Consider the following 21,583-nt stretch of genomic DNA (forward strand, 5'->3'; position numbering starts at 1 on the left):
AATACCACTTTAGTGAATATAACAGATGAAAAAGTTCTATATGTTAAATTTCAAAACATTTGGGTTGCGTCTATGAACATACGGATGTATAATGCAGTTGAGTGATTTCTGCATAAAGCTGAATTAAGTAATTATGGGTAAATGCATCAAGTTTTAAGGACACTGCTTTTTGAATAATTGTCCTTTTTATTGGCTTGGCTTTAGTCTTACATACATGGTTGACATTTGTCTTTGGAAACAATTCTGTTCTGGTAATGGTAAGTAAAGAGGTATCTGCAATGTTGATTTTTGTCCAGCAGGCCGAGGTATAGAAGCGTTGGCCATACAGGAATTCCTAGCCAGGGGTCATGTCTGTCTTACTGGTAAGTTCTGATTTTTGACCTCCATGAAATCCAGATCCACTGAATTTTAATAGTAAAGAGATCTCTCATACTTTGTTGGCTCATCAAGAATCCCCTGTCTAAAGTGTTTTGGGGGCCTTTGTGCCCTAGTGGTTGGGATGTTAGCACAGCACAATTACCCAGGAGACTCTCACCAATGCGATCACTGTGAGTTCAAGTCCAGCTTTTGATGGTCATGGGTTTCCCTGGGCTGTGCACGCTTTCCCTCACAATAATGCTGGCCAATGCTGTATTAAAATGAAAATTCCTGGGTACGGCATGAAAACTCCAAATAAATAAATAAAATAAATCTAAACTGTTCCGAATAAAAAGTTCAACCCATTAGTTCCAGAGGATAACTAATGTAATAAATTTACTGAAATATCTAGAAATCTGAAATTTTCCTTTGATGAGAACTCATCATCTGTACACGTAAACATTAAAATGCTCTTTGTTTTGTTAAAACACAAGTTTAATTTTGAAAAAAAACCCCTCTTGTTGGTGTTGGTGTTTCTTAATTACAACTACAAATGTCCACTTCAGAGGGATCAGTGTGAATACAGAAACCCTGACAGCCTCTGCTGTTTGTTTTCATCACTAAATATCCCCTCGTTGTTTTCTTTGCATTAATTTGCCTCATTCCAAACAAAGAGTAGATGATAATAGTGACTTGAACCTAACCTCTGGTTTGATTGACAGGTGGACGTGACCATCAGGGCGGTCCTGTGCTGACGTTTCCGAGTCAGACACAGATTGTAGAGGTGAAGGCCCAGGAGCTGAGTGCATGTTTACGGTATCTGGCACAGATTCCAAGGTACAGTTTTCAAGTTCATGACAATTCTCTCCTGACCTAAGGGGAAATCTGTGGAAAACCGTTCGGTAAACCATTCTTTGAAACTGGAAAGCTTGAAAGATTTTTGGTGGTTGTTTCTTCAGATATGTACATCCCCATTCTTGATTTCTCATGACATTTGCCTCATATCTCCTCACCTGTAAATAGCTTCCTCTGGCTGCTAGCAGTCAGATTTTTTCAGGACACATTCACATTTCTTCAGTATATTTGCCTGATTTCTCCAGCACACTGCCTGATTTCACTGGCACACTGCATCATTTCACTAGCACACTGCCTGGTTTCCACAGCATACTGCCTGATTTCACTGGCAAACTGCTTCATTTCACCAGCACACTGCCTGATTTCTCCAGCATACTGCCTGATTTCACTGGCACACTGCTTCATTTCACCTGCACAGTGCCTGATTTCTTCAGCATACTGCCTGATTTCACTGGCACACTGCCTCATTTCACCTGCACACTGCCTGATTTCCCCAATTTCCCAGGCACACTACCTGATTTCTCTTGCACACTGCCTTATTTGCCCTGCACAATGTCTGACTTGCCCCACACATTGCCTGACTTGCTCAACAGACTGCCTGTTTTTCCCAGCACACTACCTGATTTCTCATGTACACACTGCCTGATTTCTCTTGCACATTGGCTGACTTGCCCAACACACTGCCTGTTTTTCCCAACACACCACCTGATTTCTCCTGTACACTGCCTGATTTCTCTAACACACTGCCTGATTTCTCTAGCGCACTGCCTGATTTGCCCAACACACAGCCTGACTTGCTCAACAGAGTGCCTGCTTTCTCCAGCACACCTTTTGACCTGCCCAACACATTGTCTGTTTCCCCAACACACTGCCTGATTTCTCCAGCACACTGCCTGATTTGCTCAGCACACTGCCTGATTTTCCCCAGCACATTGCCTGATTTCCCCAACATGCTTGATTCCTCCTGTACACTGCCTGATTTCTTCAGCACACTGCTTGATTCCTCCTGTACACTGCCTGATTTCTCCAGCACACTGCTTGATTCCTCCTGTACACTGCCTGATTTCTTCAGCACACTGCTTGATTCCTCCTGTACACTGCCTAATTTCTCCAGCACACTGCTTGATTCCTCCTGTACACTGCCTGATTTCTTCAGCACACTGCTTGATTCCTTCTGTACACTGCCTGATTTCTTCAGCACACTGCTTGATTCCTTCTGTATACTGGCTGATTTCTTCAGCACACTGCTTGATTCCTTCTGTACACTGCCTGATTTCTTCAGCACACTGCTTGATTCCTCCTGTACACTGCCTGATTTCTTCAGCACACTGCTTGATTTCTCCTGTACACTGCCTGATTTCTTCAGCACACTGCTTGATTCCTCCTGTACACTGCCTGATTTCTTCAGCACACTGCTTGATTCCTTCTGTACACTGCCTGATTTCTTCAGCACACTGCTTGATTCCTTCTGTACACTGCCTGATTTCTTCAGCACACTGCTTGATTCCTTCTGTACACTGCCTGATTTCTTCAGCACACTGCTTGATTCCTTCTGTACACTGCCTGATTTCTTCAGCACACTGCTTGATTCCTCCTGTGCACTGCCTGATTTATCTGGCACACTGCTTGATTCCTTCTGTACACTGCCTGATTTATCTGGCACACTGCTTGATTCCTTCTGTACACTGCCTGATTTCTTCAGCACACTGCTTGATTCCTTCTGTACACTGCCTGATTTCTTCAGCACACTGCCTGATTTCCCCAGCATACTTCCTGATTTCATACAGCATTTTGCCTGATTTCACCACCATGCTGCCTGATTTCCCCAGCATATTGCCTGATTTTGCCTGTATGTTTCCATAGTTTCTGAGGTCTGACCATACTCTTCATGCACAATACTAAATTCTGCTAATGTTACTCTTATGACCTCTTCACATCTTGCAGTTTTTTTCTCCACTCCTATAACAAACCACAGTTGAATTAGAGAAACACTTGTCATTGCAGTGATTGTCCTGAAAACAAAATAAAATTTGTGTTTTTAGGGTTTACAAGAGAGAACAGAAAAAAACATATTTTAATACAGTAATTTATTAAACATTGATTAAAACGTAAAATGATTGGGGACATTGCTTTAGAGTTTGTGGAAAGTAAGTATGGTTTATGAAAGGACCTGGATGAATAAAGTATTTTCTGTTGTATTTTTTTATAAACAAATGGTTTAATCTATTTCAGTCGTGAGTCCAGACAACAAGGGTTTTCCGCGGTTGTTGACAACAGGAATGGCTGCTGGTCTAACCTGAGCATAGTCCTGGCTGCCCTGCAGGTGAGTACCCATTCACTATTATTGGTACGAGATTTGCCCTTCCATTACCAACCCTGATCATAAGTAAATTACTTATATGTATCATACATACATATACATACTGTGTATACATCTGCTCAGTGTCCTCCCATGGTCCTCTCTGGCTGTAAATGGGAAGGTCTGTCAGCAACCTGCAGATGGTCGTGGATTTCCCCCGGGCTCTGCCTGGTTTCCTCCCACCATAATGCTGATTGTCGTCGTATAAGTGAAATATTCTTCAGTACGGCGTAAAAAACCAGCCAAATAAATCCTCCACGGTAATGCTGGCTGCCATCGTATAAATGAAATATTCTTGAGTATGGTGTAAAACGACAAGTCAAAATAAATAAAGATATATGCATATTTTTTTTTCTACCTTTCCAACACTCAGAACTTTATGTTTAAAATTTGCTAAATTATACAAGTCATTGCTGAAATGAAATGTGCGAAATAAAAAATGGGTGCCTCTGAATTACTGTTTTGTCTAATCATGAGCGCAGAATGCTTTTTTGTGAGTTTATCTTGAAATTCCGGACATCAAAGAAGAAGACAGAAGTAATTTTGATAAATTTGGCTATAGATCATCAAATTACAACTGTTTACATATAACCTCTTTACTTTATAATGACTTCCCAATTTTTTTTTTCACATACCAATCTCCAGAAGTCAGTGTTTGATATCTGCTGGACTAATAATTTTGTATCTGTTTGAATTTCCAGCAGTCCATTAGCACCAGTTTAAAGCAGCTCTTAGTCATCAGTTCAGGGTCGTCCTCAGAAAGACGACTTCATGCAAATTTTAAACGAGAAAGAACAAACCTGGACTTTGAGGTAAGCACAGACGCTATTACTCATCTGTCACATCTGAAAATGATAGTTTAAAGCCTATTACCACTGTAAGGTATTTATATTTTGTAATTCATGATTAATACATGTTGTAGATCATTTCATTTTAATTTACAAGATCTGTTTTTCAAGGAATAACTATGGCTAAATGATAATATAATGATTTTGGTCGAGGGTCAAGGGGGGGGGGGTGCGGGATTGGGGATGGGACAGCGACATCTGTTCTACGTTGATTTACACTGGCTGCCATCGTATAAGTGAAATATTCTTGAGTATGGCGTAAAACACCAATCAAATAAATGAATGAATTACACACCCAGGTGAGGTAATTCAAGTAAATACTGATCAGGGGAGACAATTCTTGAACCAGCCAGTTATGTGTGTATATGTCTGGTTTTCTTATACCTATATGTAAGCACATATATATATATATATATATATATATATATATATATATATATATATATGAGTGTGTGGGTGTGTGTGTAGAATATTGATTGAGTGAAGAAATTTGTAAAAAGTGAGCAAAAATATATGTAGCCATGTTTCATCAAATTAACTGTGAGACAATGTGTATATGATAATGTAAGTTGACAACTTGTATTTTATTTTCAGCCCCATTTCATCCCCATTAATCAGCTGTACTCCTATGTAGACAGTCAACAGCTGACACCAGATTTTGGTGGAAGCTTGGCCTTTAATCTGGAAAGTTGGCTGCAGAATAGACTGGTGAGAAATATAAATTGAGTAAAACTTTAGAATACTTGGCTTCTTTTAGAGGCATTTAGCAGCTTCTTTAATAAAGTATTCTATAGAGTAACAGAGACATTTGTTATGGATAACAACTCCTTGATTTATTGTGTTGGTGACGTTTGGATGTAGGTTCTTACATCGTTGTCAAACCATATGAACATACGGAGATACAAGTGTAACAACAGGCAACAGTGTAACAATAGATAATGGCTTCAGGAATTAAGGCGATCACTGTCAAATCTGATGAGGTCATTGTAGGCAATCAGTAGGTGGTACCCGCCGTCTCTGTTAAGTTGTGGATTGTGTCGTCCGATCATAATGGTTTTCAGCAGTTTCCTAGTAGCCTGACTACTAGGAAGTCTGACTGGTTGCTCTGTAGGGTATGAGCTGTGTTCCAATGGAGTTGGTGTTCAGGATGGGCTCTGATGTGGTCACTGAGGGCTGATTTTTACCAACACCAAATAAATCCAGGAGTTGTTATCCATGAGAAATGCCTCTGTTAATCTATACAATACTTTATTAAAGAAGCTATTCTGGAGATTTTTTGTCCAAAATTCCTTATTTGCAAATTAAATTTTCTGTATTTATCAAAAATAGCTCAGATTATTTCCTTTCAGTTTAAAATATCCGACTCATACCTGTACTACCTTTAGTGTTAAAGTTTAAAGTTTGAAAAAGTTAAAGTGGAACCTGCTTTATAAATTTGAATAACTTTAATTATTATTTAGAACAGTAACACATGCACGGACAAATCTGTTACTTTGTGCAGAAGTAATTATTTGATGTATTATAAAATAGTACCAAAAGTTTGATTGGAGTTGCACTAATAGATTTTTTGCAAAAGTTTTCCACCTCAGCCTTTGTAGATTTTAATGTATGTGTCTAATCATAGCAATACTTTGTTGTCTGTTTTATAATAAAACTGTTGTATAATTTTCATAACTTTCTAAGAATAAGTAGATTGTAATGGTGGTTTTATTTCTTTAAAATTTTTCCCAGGCACTTGAGGCATTTTTGAGGGATGTCCATCAATCTTCACAGCAGCTTGATAATGCTGAATCTCAGATTGTACGATCATTACAACTTGACGAGAAAGCGAGCCCACGGGAGATCTTACGGCGTCACCAGTATCTCCAGGATTCCATCATGAACACGCCCACAAAGATTCTACGTCAAGGTAAGGCCCTGGGCTGCCAGACTTCTGTCATCGGTTAAACACCAAGAGTTTTAATTTGTTAGAGACATTTAACGTAGAAAATACTTGGTGATGATTTCATTAGATTTTTGTTGGTTATTTTAAGCGTGCGGCATATGTGTGCTCCATATCTGAAGTTAAATGCACAAGTCTGTACAATCCGTTATTTGTTTGAAATGTCATCGCTAAATTGTCTCCCTTTGATTTTCGAATGTTGCATTTCACCATGATCATGCATGTGTTCAAGCATACACATGTAGGTTATATTTAAAAGCACTTTGTTTTCCTCCATCTAAGCTTACCAAGCCGCTTTCTCCTGGGCGCGTATATTTTTTTGACTCTAAGTTCATTTTTTCCACCAGGCCGAGATGTCCTTAACCAGTTACAGCGTGAAGGCACGTCTGGTTTCCATAACGATGCCAGCACCCTGGACAACTTGGAATCACAGCGCCAGGTGAAGCGAATGATTCAATACCTTGAAGTAAAAGTGGACAAAGTCCAGGAGTTTCTGGATGATCAAGATCAGGCCCTCAGCCACAATGTGCAGTTCTCTGAGCTGGAAAGTGGCTTCAAAAAGGTAAGATGAAGGATTGATGGCTGCTATAAGGAGAAAAGTATAGCTCGGAATGAGCTGAAGGTGGTTCGTTTAGTTCAAGGCACTACGGTCTCCAATGAAACAGACCGTCATCATATAAATGATAAATTATTAAGTAATGGGCTGAAACAATCAATCAGTCAATCCTAGCCACCTGTTCTAGGGACGAACTCATTGCCTATTAGCTGAGAGCAGGGATAGGTACATTGAACACAAATGTCTTAATTTCCATATTTTGATTTAGGTAAAAACTTGCTTGATATATTTACATTTTACAAAGTAGGCCAGTACATTGAATAGGCCTGTACATTGAAGTAGGCCTGTACATTGAAGTAGGCCAGTACATTGAAGTAGGCCAGTACATTGAAGTAGGCCTGTACATTGAACATCACTTATAGGACGATGGCCTGTATTATGGTTGGAGGAAACTGGGCAGAGTCTGTGAGGAAACCACGATTATCCACATTTTGCTGGTGGACCTTCCCATGTATGGCTGGAGAAGTGTTCAGTACAAGGTTCCGACTCAGTGGCCTGCTCAGTGTCTCTACACGTCACAGGCTTGGATGTCCCTTCTGGTGTTTTCAGCACGGTGTTCCCTTGGGGGAGGACTGAGCATGTATATGTGTGCATGTCGCGAACTGCTGTGAGAGGACTTTGCCATGATACATGCATGGCAGAAATAATGCTCAAAGCTACGTTTATCAGGATAGATAAACATCCTTCTGATAGATACTCACCTACCCTTGTGGTTTTAACATACACAGGTGGTCAACTGGGTGTTGGGTCCTGGAGAGAAGTTGCTGGCATCACAGGTGGACATTGGAGAGTCATGTGAGGCTGCAGAGGAATTGAGACGGAGACATGAGGAGATAGAGCTCAAGTGCACGGTGAGCAACATTAAAACCGTACTGTTAGGGATATGGTATTTATTTATTTATTTATTGATTGGTGTTTTACGCCGTACTCAAGAATATTTCACTTATACGATGGCGGCCAGCATTATGGTGGGTGGAAACCGGGCAGAGACCAAGGGAAACCCACGATCATTCGCAGCTTGCTGGCAGACCTTCCCACTTACGGCCAGAGAGGAAGCCAGCATGAGCTGGACTTGAACTCACAGCAACTGCATTGGTGAGAGGCTCCTGGGTCATTACGCTGCGCTAGCGCGCTAACCGACTGAGCCACAGAGGCAGCTGTTAGGGTTGTTATATAGGCTAACCTGTAGCCTGCCACCCAGTAGCCTGCCAGTAGTGTGCCTGCAGTGTATTTGTGGTGTGCTGATGGAATGGGTGAAAGAATATTCAGTATGTCCCCAAACTACATTAGGTGAAAGATAATTGGAATAGAAGAATAATGCACAATGCAATAATAACCCATTGTCTTCTGCTGTGATGCTGCAGTGCATGTGTACTGCTTTTATGTAAATCTTTCATAACCACTCATATACCCGGTACCTTAGGGTGTGACCTGCCACAAGGGAGAACAAAGGGACACCTGTGGTAAATGTTGGAAAGAGTATCACAAGTTTCCCATTAAATTTAAAAGAAAGAAAAAATTTTATTAAAGTTGAGTCTTAAGAAAAAACATTAATCAGTCCTTGGAGGAGTGGGTAGAGCAGTGGTTAAGTGGGACTTGATTTGATATTAAGACCACTAGTAATTGATCAGTGATTTCTAATGAATATTCATGTGGATTTTAAAACAGAACTTTTTTCAAACTCACATACCTATTCTCTAAAAAACAACAATACTTTCACTTAGTACTTTTAATTTCACCATCAGGGTCAGGAGAAACTAAGAATAAATTAAAAGTGGCCTATAACAGTGCAATTTTTGGTATTGTCTGCTTTTGAAAAATATTATTTATACCACAAAAATTATTCACTCTGTAATTCTACCTTACAAATACAAATTGTTGTCCATTAAAAAGTATACACTTATAGGGTGTACAAGTGCCAGTGTAAAGATTAACTGTCATCAGATGCTTTTGTAATTTTCTTTGTGATTTGTGAAACCTTGCTGGATGTGTTTTGTTTCAGAACACATATGGGGAGTACGCAGAATTTCGTCACGTTGCTGAAGAGATGATCAAGCAAGATCACCTGTCTAAGGAGGACATCATATCTCAGAGGGACTACATGGACACAGTTTGTCGCAGCTTTGCTACGCGGCTGGAGAGGAGAAGGACTCTACTGATCAATTCCGTCCGCTTCCATCGTCTTGCTGAACAGGTAACTGTCTATCCCCAGGGGTACTTGGGGTTGCCAGAGTTTTCCTGAAATGGTTTTAGCACTTTGGACCGGCCCTGATAGCACAGTTGGTAGAGCGTCCACTTCGGTCAATCCTGGGTCGAGTCACACCAAAGACCTTAAAAGAGGAAGTTGTAACTTTTGCTTGGCATTTAGCATGAAGAGGATAGTGCAACGACTGGTTGACCCATATCAGTATAATGCTCGGGCGGTGCGGCTTGCTTTCCTTCGGTAAGGCGTCTGAGTGAAGCAGCACTAGATAAAAGGGCGGTGGAAATCCGTCCTGCAACAAGGAGGCACATTACATGTATTCTAAGGATTCCTTTGTTGTGATATGACTGAAAAATTGTTAAGTACAATGTTAAACCCCAAGCACTCACTCACCCATTTCATCACTTTGTTGACTCACAGCAATCTACTGGGGTCAGCTGTTTTCACTGCGGCTTTAAGTCAGGAGGTTTTTTTAGTTTTGTGGAAAAGATGGTCGGTTTTTCTGGGTCACTCTGGTTTCTATAATCACTGTAATATACATGTAAGTTCTAGATGTCACCAATAATTTAACACCTCGCTCTGACCAGGGAAATTGTGGTGTAGTACTGGAAGCCTGCTCAAATTGGGTTAGTGTTGAACTAATGACAAAAATGAGGAATTTTCACCTGGCCTCGGTCTTGTTTTTTGCTGTTTTAATACTATTTCACCTACATTTTGTCTACTGTTTGTTGAATTATGTTTGTCAAGTGAACACTTTGAATAATTGCAAAATTAAAAGGGTTTTTCATATTTTTTAATATTTTTTTTCTTTCTTTTTTTGCCCACCTGGTGAATAGTTTTTTTTTGTTATATGGTACATGTATGTTATTATTCCATTTTATGTTTTGTGATGCTCACTGGCTTTGATTTTGTTTGCTTTATATTTGGGGTGAAATGTTCTCACTAAATTATAACCTTTTATTAATATGTTAAATGCATCGATAATGTATTGAGAAAATGTTAACGCGCTCCTTCATGTATGCTATCATGACTTGCAGTTTTCTGAGAAGCTAGATGACCTCTTAGAGCTCTTGTGTACAGACGTTGACATTGATGATGTTGATACAGCCGAAGAAGCCATCAAAACTCTACAGGAAAAATGTGACTCTGTCGGTAAGGTTTTTTTTAAAATCATCACAAATGTGGGAGGTGATTTGAATTACACATAACCTCAAAGCATTGTGAAGCTTTAAATAATTTGTTCCTTATTCTTGAAATGGACCTAACATTTGCCGTGGCTGTAAATCAGGAAATTTACAGCTATCTGATGAAGGGCGGTGGTTTGTGTCCCACCCTTTAATCAGGGAAACATGAAATATTCTTGAGCAGGGCACTTGTCGCCACAATATGGCTGAAGTATTCTGAAGTGGAATTAATGCATAGCCATTCATTTAGAAAGGCATTAAAAACAGCAACCGAATCAATAAATAAATGAAAAGAACATGATAAATCACTTTTGATTTGACATGGCATACTCTAAAACTGTGGCATTATTTTAAAAAAAAAATATTTGGTCTAGCATGGCACAATGACGTAGGAACCTCTCACCAATGCATTCACTGGAGTTCAAGTCCAGCTCATCCTGGCTTCTTCTATGGCCGTACATGGGAAGGTCTGTCAGCAGTGGAAGGTTGTAGGCTTCCTCCGGGCTCCGCCAGGTTTCCTCCCATCATAATGCTGGCCGCTGGAAGTGACGTATCTTGAGTACAGTGTAAAACACCAATCTACCAAATTTATTTTGTAGCAATTTGCAGTATAACTATTTGCGTCACAAAAATGTGCCTATTTTTTGGCACAGTGGGGGAAAGGGAATTTTAATTTCATGCCTTACAAGCAAGGAAAAATACCACTTATGAAAGAAAATGTACCGTCAGCATTAAAGGCTTCCCCAAAATAAAACTATCCATTCCTTTTGTTCATGAACATCTTTACCTAGTTACATTAAAGGCTTCCTCAAAATAAAGCTATTCATTCCTTTTGTTCATGAACATCTTTACCTAGTTACATTAAATGCTTCCTCAAAATAAAACTATCCATTCCTTTTGCTCATGAACATCTTTACCTAGTTACATTAAAGGCTTCCTCAAAATAAAACTATCCATTCCTTTTGCTCATGAACATCTTTACCTAGTTACATTAAAGGCTTCCTCAAAATAAAACTATCCATTCCTTTTGCTCATGAACATCTTTACCTAGTTACATTAAAGGCTTCCTGAAAAGAAAGCTATTCATTCCTTTTGTTCATGAACATCTTTACCTAGTTACATTAAAGGCTTCCTCAAAATAAAACTATCCATTCCTTTTGCTCATGAACATCTTTACCTAGTTACATTAAAGGCTTCCTCAAAATAAAACTATCCATTCCTTTTGCTCATGAACATCTTTACGTCGTTACATTAAAGGCTTCCTCAAAATAAAACTATCCATTCCTTTTGTTCATGAACATCTTTACCTAGTTACATTAAAGGCTTCCTCAAAATAAAACTATCCATTCCTTTTGCTCATGAACATATTTACGTCGTTACATTAAATGCTTCCTCAAAATAAAGCTATTCATTCCTTTTGTCAATGAACATCTTTACCTAGTTACATTAAAGGCTTCCTCAAAATAAAACTATCCATTCCTTTTGCTCATGAACATCTTTACCTAGTTACATTAAAGGCTTCCTCAAAATAAAGCTATCCATTCCTTTTGTTCATGAACATCTTTACTTAGTTACATGAAAGGCTTCCTCAAAATAAAACTATCCATTCCTTTTATTCATGAACATCTTTACGCAGTTGTCCAAAGCCCTGTTCTTTTGTCAGGACTTTACTTGTTCTGGTGAAGTTGTTTTCCATGATTTTGTGAGTGCTCTAAGATGTTCCTCCATAACCCTGGTTCCAGATTCCACTGGAGAGAACACCTTGGTTGTTGGTCAAAGTTTACTGGATGAACTCTCCATCCCCATCAAGAATGCTTTTGGCAAGGACATCACACCCGACCATGACAAACACATCAAGTACATCTCCCGAAAACTGGAGGAGCTTCAGGAGAGGAAGATGAGGTGTGACGAGTTAGCCGATGTCCGGCGCCTCAAACTCCAACAGATCTTACAATTGCGTACCTGTGAGAGAGACGCTGAGCAGGTGCATGTTTGATTACTTTTTCTGTTTTGATATCCAAGTATACATCTGTGAGAGTTATGCAGACAAAGGACTGTTTACATATTTGATTATTTCTGTCGTACAACTATATGTCCCGATGTGCACCTGTCAAATTTAGACTTGAAAACTTAGAAACTTACAGCTTCGGTGTCTCCCTTACAGGCCACCAACTGGATAAACAAATTGTATACATTACATTCCCCATATTTTCTCTCCAGACCATCAAATAGATAAACAAATTATGTGACATTATATCCCCCTGTTTTCCCTACAGACCATCAGCTGGGTAAAAAAATTATGTGATATTATATCCCCCCCACCTGTTTTCCCTACAGACCATCAGCTGGGTAAACAAATTATGTGATATTATATCCCCCCTGTTTTCCCTACAGACCATCAGCTGGGTAAACAAATTATGTGATATTATATCCCCCCCACCTGTTTTCCCTACAGACCATCAGCTGGGTAAACAAATTATGTGATATTATATCCCCCTTTTTTCCCTACAGACCATCAGCTGGGTAAAAAAATTATGTGATATTATATCCCCCCTGTTTTCCCTACAGACCATCAGCTGGGTAAAAAAATTATGTGATATTATATCCCCCCACCCACCTGTTTTCCCTACAGACCATCAGCTGGGTAAACAAATTATGTGATATTATATCCCCCTTTTTTCCCTACAGATCATCAACTGGGTAAACAAATTGTGACATTATATCACCCCCTGTTTTCCCTACAAACCATCAACTGGGTAAATGAGTTATGTGACATTATATCCCCGCTGTTTTCCCTACAGACCATCAGTTTGGTAAATGAGTGATGTGACATTCTATTTTCTCCGTTTCCCTCCAGACCATCAAATGGATAAACAAATTATGTGACATTGCGTTCCCTCTGTTTTCGTTTTAGGCCATCAATTGGATAAACGAGCTTTGCGACACAATGATGGCCACCCAGCAGGAAATGGGGCAGACATCACATGAAGCTCAGAATCTACAGTCACAGCATAAGAACTTCCAGTCTACAGCTCTGGTAAAGCTTTGCCCTGTTGAAAACAAATCAGAAATATAACCCACCCACAAACCTATCAAATGTTATGTTGGAAAGTCTTTGGCCAGTGTTGAATAAAAAAATTTTGGTTGTGAATCAAGTCAGGTGGTTTATCAGGTACCTCACAAATGTGTGATCTCCTGTAGGTACTCTCTTTTTTTTCCCTCTGAGTACTCTTTTTTTTTCCCTCTGGGTACTTTTGTTTCAACAAGGTGTTCTCAGTCCTGTGTATACTCTAATTTCTTTTGGATCCTCTGATTTCCTCTAGGTACTCTGGCTTTGTCCAGGTACTTTGCTTTCCTCTACATTGTCTGGTTTTGTGTACATACTCTGTTTTTCTCTATATTTATAAATACTCTGGTTTCCTCTATATACTCTAGTGTCCTCTACATACTCTGGTTTTCTCTACATACTCTGGTTTCCTCTACGTACTCTGGTTTTCTCTATGTATTCTGATTTCCTCCATGTACTCTGGTTTCCTCTATGCATTCTGGTTTCCTCTATGCATTTTGGTTTCTTCTACCCATTCTGGTTTCCTTTACCTACTCTGGTTTCCTCTTCATACACTGATTTCCTCCACGTACTCTGGTTTCCTCTTTATACACGGGTTTCCTCCATGTACTCTGGTTTCCTCAGCAATATAACACAACAGACATACATTTTGTTTAACACCAATGACATCAGTGAATAAATAAATAGATCATACATGTGCTTTGTTTCTTGAACACTGTGACCATATGTTGAAAGGTCTTGTGGCAACCTGCAGATGATCATGGGTTTCCCCCCTGACTATAAGGCTGGCCGCTGTCATATAAGTGAAATATCCCTTGAGTATGGTGTAAAACAAAAATCAAATAAATAAATCTTGAACACTGTATGATCCCTGATCATGCTTTTTTTTTGGAGTGTATTTTGTTTCTTGGACATATTTTGTAACTTATTTTGCAAAAATTTTCTTTCTTTGAAATATTTTCGTTCTTTAACATGTTGTGGTGGTTGAGTATGTTTCCTATCTGACAATGTAAAATGCGTTACGTTTCGCAGGGAACATACGAATATGGCAAACAGTTGCTCCAAGCTGCTCTGGTGCTACGGAGGTCACTGCGCTATGACCTCAACCCTAATCAAGAGCAGTTGGAACGGTTGGAGGCAGCGTGGAAGCGATTCTCGCAGGGGACACATGAGAGGGCAGGAAGACTTACCGTGGCGGCCGCTTATATGGCATCTGCTGATAAAGTAATGCTTACAGAGTAGTGAAATCCAAAGTGCATCACCCAGTTGAAGTTTGGGGCTTTGTTTAATACGGGCTGTATTATGGTATAGCAGTCCATCAGTCTGTATGTAAACTTTGCAGCCATATCTACTGACTTAATTACTACACTTAAGAGTTATTAAATTACTTCACTTCTGCATCAACCATCACATTACTTTCAGTTTTAATGCAGCTATGCCCCATTTTTGTGCTCTGCAACCCTTTATTTCAACAACTGCTTCACCTAAGAATTTCAAATAGGTTTATCCGACTTGTATTTTGATCATCGTGCGACACAGTTTGATAGCATTGGCTGTTACACAACCTGCCAAAACATGCATATCTTCAGGTTCTATAGGGTCCATTGACGCAAAAAAAATTCTAATGGTAGCTGTACATACACCATTAAGACTATCATCATCGAGTAAAATGGAAAATAAGAACCATTCCTGGCTGTTTCAGCTTCTGAATCGCATCGACCAATTAAACGTCATCCTTCAGCAGCCCCAGGGGTTAACCCCTGCCCAGATTGTGGAGAAGTACACTCCCACCCATGAGGACATCCTGAAGGACCACAAGGAGACAGAGCACATGTCCTCAGCTCTACATGACAGACTCTCACTGCCAATCCTCTCATTTGATGGGTGAGTCTGATATGAACTTCATCTAAGACTGCACCAAAACGCTTCTGTGAGGTCACCTGATCGTGTAACCTTATACCTGTTGTTCAGTCATCACTGGTGTCATCACATGTGTTTAAGGCAATCTAACAGCTGTGTGGGGATTGAATATACTATACACAATATACAGGGAGTGACGTCACAGAGGCGTTTTGATGCAGTCTTACATGAAGTTCATCTTACAATTCAGGGTGATCATTACACATACACAATTGTAAGTATTTCTCTAAATACACAGATTATGCTTATAAATTTTAATAACTACATAAAGGTTTGTGTTGCCAGATGAAGCACAAGCAGTTTCAAATGTTGCCTTGAATTGAACAATACTGACTTGCATATGATGTGAAAGATTTAGTGGTGGATATAATCTAAGCAGAATATGTGGGGCAAATTCCACTGATTGAATCCTTCATCTAGATTGCATCTATTGAATATTTTTCATGAGATATAAAGTCACCGACTTATCTGGGTTTTTTTCTTCATTTTAGGAAGAACAAGAGGCTGAGCATTGATGATGAAGGTGCAAGGGATACAATCCGAAACAAGCAAAAACGTGTTAACAGAAAACTCGGGGAATTGGAAAAACGCTGGGCGCGTGTGATGGACATTGTTGCTCAGCAAGCTAAACCTCACAGTCAATCTCTCACAAATCTTACAGCACCCATCCCAGCAAAACGTCACAGTTTGTTTCAAAATGGCCGTCGCTCTGCTGCCGAAACACCCTTGCAGACGGGGAGCCTGCGCAACCTGGCAGTAGGAAGTGACTTTCTCGATGGTGGTTCCTCACCACAGAGTTCTGGCCACCATCACCGATTTCCGTCTGATGGGAACTTGTCTTCTCCTGTTCCTCAGAGGTCACAGTCGGCATTACAGATCTCACATGGCCATGCAGGGTCACCAGGGTCAAGGTCGCCAAGAACATCCATGTCACAACAGGTTTTACCCGGGTCACAGAGGTCGTCGTTAGCGCTTCCTTCCTCACAGAGGTCATCGCTGGCACTTCCATCATCGCAAGGGTCATCGCTTGCTCGCTCTCCCCATCCTGGTGATGTTGTCAGGCAACAGGCGTACCAGCAGCTAGCTTCTGCTCCGTATGAAGGCCAGAGGTCACCAGCTTCTCCAAGTGGTAGCCATGGCACCAAGGAAAATGGTGACAAGCTTCTGGCAGAAATGGAAAAGGTAAATTTGTTTGGTTTTGGTCAAGAGTAAGAAATGTTTTATTTCAGTCTTTTTCCCATGCATGTACATGTAGCTGAAGCAGCTAGAGCTGGATTTGAACTCACTGCTTCATTGGTGTCATGACAGACAGTCATGGCAAAATTGACACCTTAACTTAATGAGTGAGTCAACCTTTAGGTGCCACAGATGTACCTGTGAGTGCATATATACTGGTCATAAATCAGGAATCTCATGGTTTCAGGATGGCTATAAAAAGAATGGAACCATGAAGTTCAGACATACAAATAATTTGGTAAAATTTTTATTCTTTGCCATTATCACAAAAACCTAGTACCAAGAATCAGTTATGATATACGTGAGTGCCCAGATATGTGTTTAGATTATTCTCCTGGATCCCATGATTTTTGGGAGATTTTGAGATTGACCTAATGCTGTAACAAACACTTATACAATCTTGAGGCGTGTTTCTATGGTTACGGTCAGGCTGAATCGGCTTCATATTATTGGTTGCCACATGCTTAGGATATTTTTTTGTGCTCCTCTGCGTATTTGCACACTGCCAACAATGTCATGTGTCTGGGCATGTCAGGTATACTCTTCCATTGCTATGGCAACCTGTACATGTGGGAAACCTGGTAATTAACTACTGTACTTGTATGTCTGCCAACTCTGGGTTTTTAACTAAATTTATATAGTTTTTAATTAATGATTTTCCAAGACTGACAAACTTTTTAAAGTGTAATTTGTCCAGTTTTTTTTGTTATTAACAGAGAGAAATTGTAGGAATCACTGAACCAGTATGGACCATATGACTCAGACATACATGTGTCATACATGCATTTCGCATAGCATTTCATTGTATTAAAATTTAAAGAACGTATAGCCAGCAACCTGCCTGCAGACGGCCGTGGGGCTTCTGTTGGCTCCCGTTGGCTCCACCCAGTTTCCTCCCACCTTAATGCTAGGTATCCTTGTGTAAATGATGTATTCTTTAGTACGGTGTAAAACACCAGTCAAATAAAAAAAAAAAACAGAGAACTTTGTTTGATCCAATAAAATGAAAGACCATTAAAAACAGCAAGAAAAGGGTTGGATTTATTTTTTTAGAATTTTTCTTTTGTGTTAAAAAATCTGATAACCAAAGCACTCGAGTTCCAAATTCTGAAACACCACCACGGTTGTATAGTAAAAGCAATGTGTTACATATACATATTTTTGCAGGCACATTAACGCTTGTTATTTAATAACTAATGAAGCAGTTTATATTAAAGCAAAATATCGTATACTCAAGATGTCTGACACAAACTTAAATCCCTTGTTTCAAAAGAACGGTGTATAGGGGTGGGGGGACTAATACAGTGGGGGTCCCAAACGGTAACCTCTTAAAACTCTAAATTTTTGTGCGAAATTCATGTTCATGTAGATCTGCTGAGAGCCATCATGGTGTTCATGACGACGTGAGGGTTTACAGGAAGTCGATCTGTATTTAGGGGTTAAAACATTTGATGATCATGGGTGACTGACCTTCTGTCGAGGGTCGGCGTACGATGGCCAGAGGATTGCGTCATGGTATGCAAATGATGGTGCATGGTCAGTGTACGTAGGTTGACCAAAGGCCGACCGTCATCGTTTCTCCGGCCACAATGGGTATAGGATTGATGGTTAGGATCCGGCTTGTAATGTACTTTGTAGCTTCAGTTTCTGAAGAATTTTCAGGATTTCTCACCATTTTCCATGAATCTCTACTTTATCAGCTGATAAGCCATAGTTTAATACATTCAGATGTCTTTTATGACCCGAGTTGTTTTTGTCCATTTTACACCCCGTCCCCGCTGTGTTTATCTTGCCAGAAATATGTTGAAGCTGCCCATGATAAATAATGTATAACAATGAAACATGCAGTGCCACCTAATTGCATTCCGTGAGGACCTTCACCTCTTCCCTCAATCCCTTCTCCCAAACCTTACGTGCTACCTTCTCGGTACTCCCACACCTAAACCTATCTTAAGCTCTGTGCACAGCGCCCCTATCCCCCACCCACAGGAATCTCTACCCAGACACTGACTGGATGCTGACATATGTCGGACGTTCCTAAGGTACATGTATAGCTGAACAAATCTGGCATCAAACCAAAATGACTGGACCTTTGTTTTTGCCAACTTACTCAGGCAGATTTTTTTAGCGAAAAACATTTACATTTTCTGTAGGCATTGCCCTGGCTTTTGTTTATCAATAGATCCTCAGACTGGTATTTATAAATGACAAAAGTATGGGACTTGGGAGATGTTACCTTCCAGCAAGTAATTATAAAGACACTGTAGTTTTGGGAGCTTGTATATAATGTATTTTTTCATATATCTACGTGCATACTTTAGCTTTACATGTGTGTTCTTATAACATCTAATTATAATATTTTTATATTCTCTAGTACGGCATAAAACACCAATTAATTAAATAAATAAGTAAATAAATATAGTATTTTTATGTTATCGTAACCAAGTCTAAGGTGTGTACAAATAACATTATGTAAAAATTAATGTTAACCTGATATACATTGAAAACTTATGCTCAGATGGAAATAATGAGGGTTAATGCAAAAGTTATCATTTGTTTTTGTTAACAACGTGCACTCTTTTAAAAAATATATATATATTGTTATTCTAGGCATTAGTGAAGTTCTAGACATGTTTCACATTATATATACCCCACAGTGCAACAAGATATAAACATAAAATGTTACTAATTGCAAAGATGAACGATTATGGATTTTCATCGGTTTCTGTGTAACGTATGTCAGTAGGTGAGATGATCACACTAAAACATTTTTCTTTAGTAAGATTAAGCTTCTTCATTTTCCCTTCAAATTGTTCGTTTACATTTAGTTAAACAGGCATGATGCTGATCTCAACTCTTAAGTTTCTGAAAATGTTGTTCAATTGGCCAACAAGACAATCTTTTGATCATTGTAGGCAATGTGTGAATTTTTTTTTGATTATATATAAAGTATAGTGGCTAAAATGATGCAAACTGTGTGGCGAATGCGTTGGGATAGACAAGTGCATGTAGACCCACTGCCTGGAAACATCTAATGGGTTTAGATTGGTCCGAGAAGGGCGGTATGCCAGCCTGCCAGTGGAAACAGCTTATGTCAGTAGCTGTATGAACACACTCCCAGAGCTCTTCCTTACTCTCATCTACTGTCTTACCATATTTGGGGTAACCTCATCACCAAGGGAACAGTCCACTTGACTCTTGAAGGTTGAGAGAAGAAAATCAGGTCAGTTGAAAATGAGCAAAAGAATGAAAAGTATCAGGGGTAAATTACATTTTTACTTATATGTGCATGATTCTGAAAACTTTCATCCAAAACGTTTGTCATAAATCTGATTATTTGTGTTAAGAAATGAAAACATGGTTTCCACTGCCTGCCTTTCTCCCCTGTAAGTCAGCAGAGCTATACCACAGCCCCTCTCAGTCTGCTATATCTCCCCTTAGCCAGGCAGCCAAGCTCAGAGTAGATTGTTTAGAGCCAGTAAAAACACGTCTTTGCATGCATGCCTGATTAACAGGGTCCTATGCCCAGTTTTCGATTGTGTTAAAACGTACTTATGTTTGTGCCATTATATTACGCGAAGTTTAGTGATTTTGAGGATACGGACAGGAGAGAAAAATGGCGGAAAGCCAGTCACAATTATCGGAGATACCAGGTTCTACGACCACAATCACGACTGTGGCAGTACAGGCCGGTAAAGCCAGAATCATTCTCGCCATACTACGGGTAAGACTTGCAAAATTCCATGGTGTTCTGTTTTTTTTTTTGGGTGGGGGGGGGGGGATTTAGCATAATTTTTTCATTGACAAATGGTCCATCATCTTGAGAACTCTTTGTAACTTTTGAGTGTGCAAGGCTGCTTAATTCAAAAAGCTTTACATCTAGAGGTTAAACGAAAAACAAAAAATTGCCTAGTCCAGGATTAGAACTGTCAACCCAGTAGTGGACCTGTACAGGTTTTAAGTAAATGATCATTTTAGAGAATTGTTGTGATAATTTATGGATTATTTCTATATTTATTGGATTGATGTTTTAGTGGTAAAAATCACAGGCGAGAAAATTTCTACAGTTCTATCAAAATATATGTACATGTATTTATAAATATCATGATATTAGGTATTCGTAGATTCACTAATTATCAGTTTTAAATTTCATTTCATACTTAAGCTATTTGTTTGAGTGACTCATAACTTAAATATGGGGATATGAATTCTGGTATATGGCTAACCTAATGGCGTTGTTTACAAAGTTTCACAGGGTTTTAGGCAACTCTTGTAGGTTCTCTATGCCTGGTCATCTGACTCAGAGGCTGTAGAGACGGGGTTTACGTATACTATAAGTGTAACAGTGGCGATGACTTGTACCATTTCCACCCACACAAAAGTTAGTCTCCGGTTTCAAAAGCCTCGCTTAACCTAACTCCCTTCCCTAGAAACACACACATGCACATACTGCAGCCTCCCTCCATACCAGTTTTACACTTTTGGGTATGAGTCTGTCCTGTACCCTTTACTCACAACAGTTAAGTGTGTAAAACAACTAAGAGTAATGGTGAAGAGAACCAAAAGACCTTAAATATAATGAATTCTGAGATGTTGAGAGATGAGGATTAGTTTGGTTGTAGATGTTATTAAGCCTCCTTCTGATCAGACCTAACGGTTTCCTGGTATTGAAAACAGAGTTTCTGTCATTTTATTTTTTGTGGAAAGATGATAATTAAGGAAAGATTGTCTGTTTTAAGGCAGTTATTTGATGAGATTTGTGTATTACTTCTTTTAAGAATATGACCATTTAAAAATAAAATAATCAGATATTTTGATTATTCCAAATCAATAATTTAAAAAAATAAGACCACATCAAAATTCAGAAACAGATAAATGATTGGCAAAAAAAAAAGTTTTTATTTTTATTTGATTTTGTGGGGAAGTATTAATATTGTCCTGAAAAGAATAGTATTGTAGTAATGAAATTTGCTACTGTTACTGAAATTTTATAATA

General features: G+C 39.3%; 2 protein-coding genes across 3 annotated transcripts in view; both read left to right on the forward strand.

The window, feature by feature from the left end:
* The window catches only part of LOC135464498 (SEC14 domain and spectrin repeat-containing protein 1-B-like), a 34,728-nt gene extending 17,383 nt beyond the window's left edge, over positions 1–17,345 (forward strand). The window contains exons 3-18 of the mRNA XM_064741923.1: positions 297–362; positions 1,080–1,194; positions 3,445–3,535; positions 4,273–4,383; positions 5,014–5,127; positions 6,151–6,328; positions 6,709–6,923; positions 7,706–7,828; positions 8,980–9,171; positions 10,218–10,332; positions 12,107–12,348; positions 13,279–13,401; positions 14,464–14,655; positions 15,134–15,315; positions 15,843–16,533; positions 17,304–17,345. Of these exons, the coding sequence (XP_064597993.1) occupies positions 297–362; positions 1,080–1,194; positions 3,445–3,535; positions 4,273–4,383; positions 5,014–5,127; positions 6,151–6,328; positions 6,709–6,923; positions 7,706–7,828; positions 8,980–9,171; positions 10,218–10,332; positions 12,107–12,348; positions 13,279–13,401; positions 14,464–14,655; positions 15,134–15,315; positions 15,843–16,533; positions 17,304–17,345 (2,792 nt within the window). The remainder of the gene's footprint in view (positions 1–296; positions 363–1,079; positions 1,195–3,444; positions 3,536–4,272; positions 4,384–5,013; positions 5,128–6,150; positions 6,329–6,708; positions 6,924–7,705; positions 7,829–8,979; positions 9,172–10,217; positions 10,333–12,106; positions 12,349–13,278; positions 13,402–14,463; positions 14,656–15,133; positions 15,316–15,842; positions 16,534–17,303) is intronic.
* A 2,720-nt stretch (positions 17,346–20,065) lies between these two features.
* Positions 20,066–21,583, forward strand: part of LOC135464713 (coiled-coil domain-containing protein 141-like) — a 38,632-nt gene continuing 37,114 nt past the window's right edge. For both annotated transcript variants that reach the window (XM_064742226.1, XM_064742225.1), the window contains exon 1: positions 20,066–20,311. In XM_064742226.1, the coding sequence (XP_064598296.1) occupies positions 20,142–20,311 (170 nt within the window). In that variant the 5' untranslated portion in view covers positions 20,066–20,141. The remainder of the gene's footprint in view (positions 20,312–21,583) is intronic.

This window comes from Liolophura sinensis, chromosome 4, assembly GCF_032854445.1.
Source record: "Liolophura sinensis isolate JHLJ2023 chromosome 4, CUHK_Ljap_v2, whole genome shotgun sequence".
Classification (NCBI taxonomy): domain Eukaryota; kingdom Metazoa; phylum Mollusca; class Polyplacophora; order Chitonida; family Chitonidae; genus Liolophura; species Liolophura sinensis.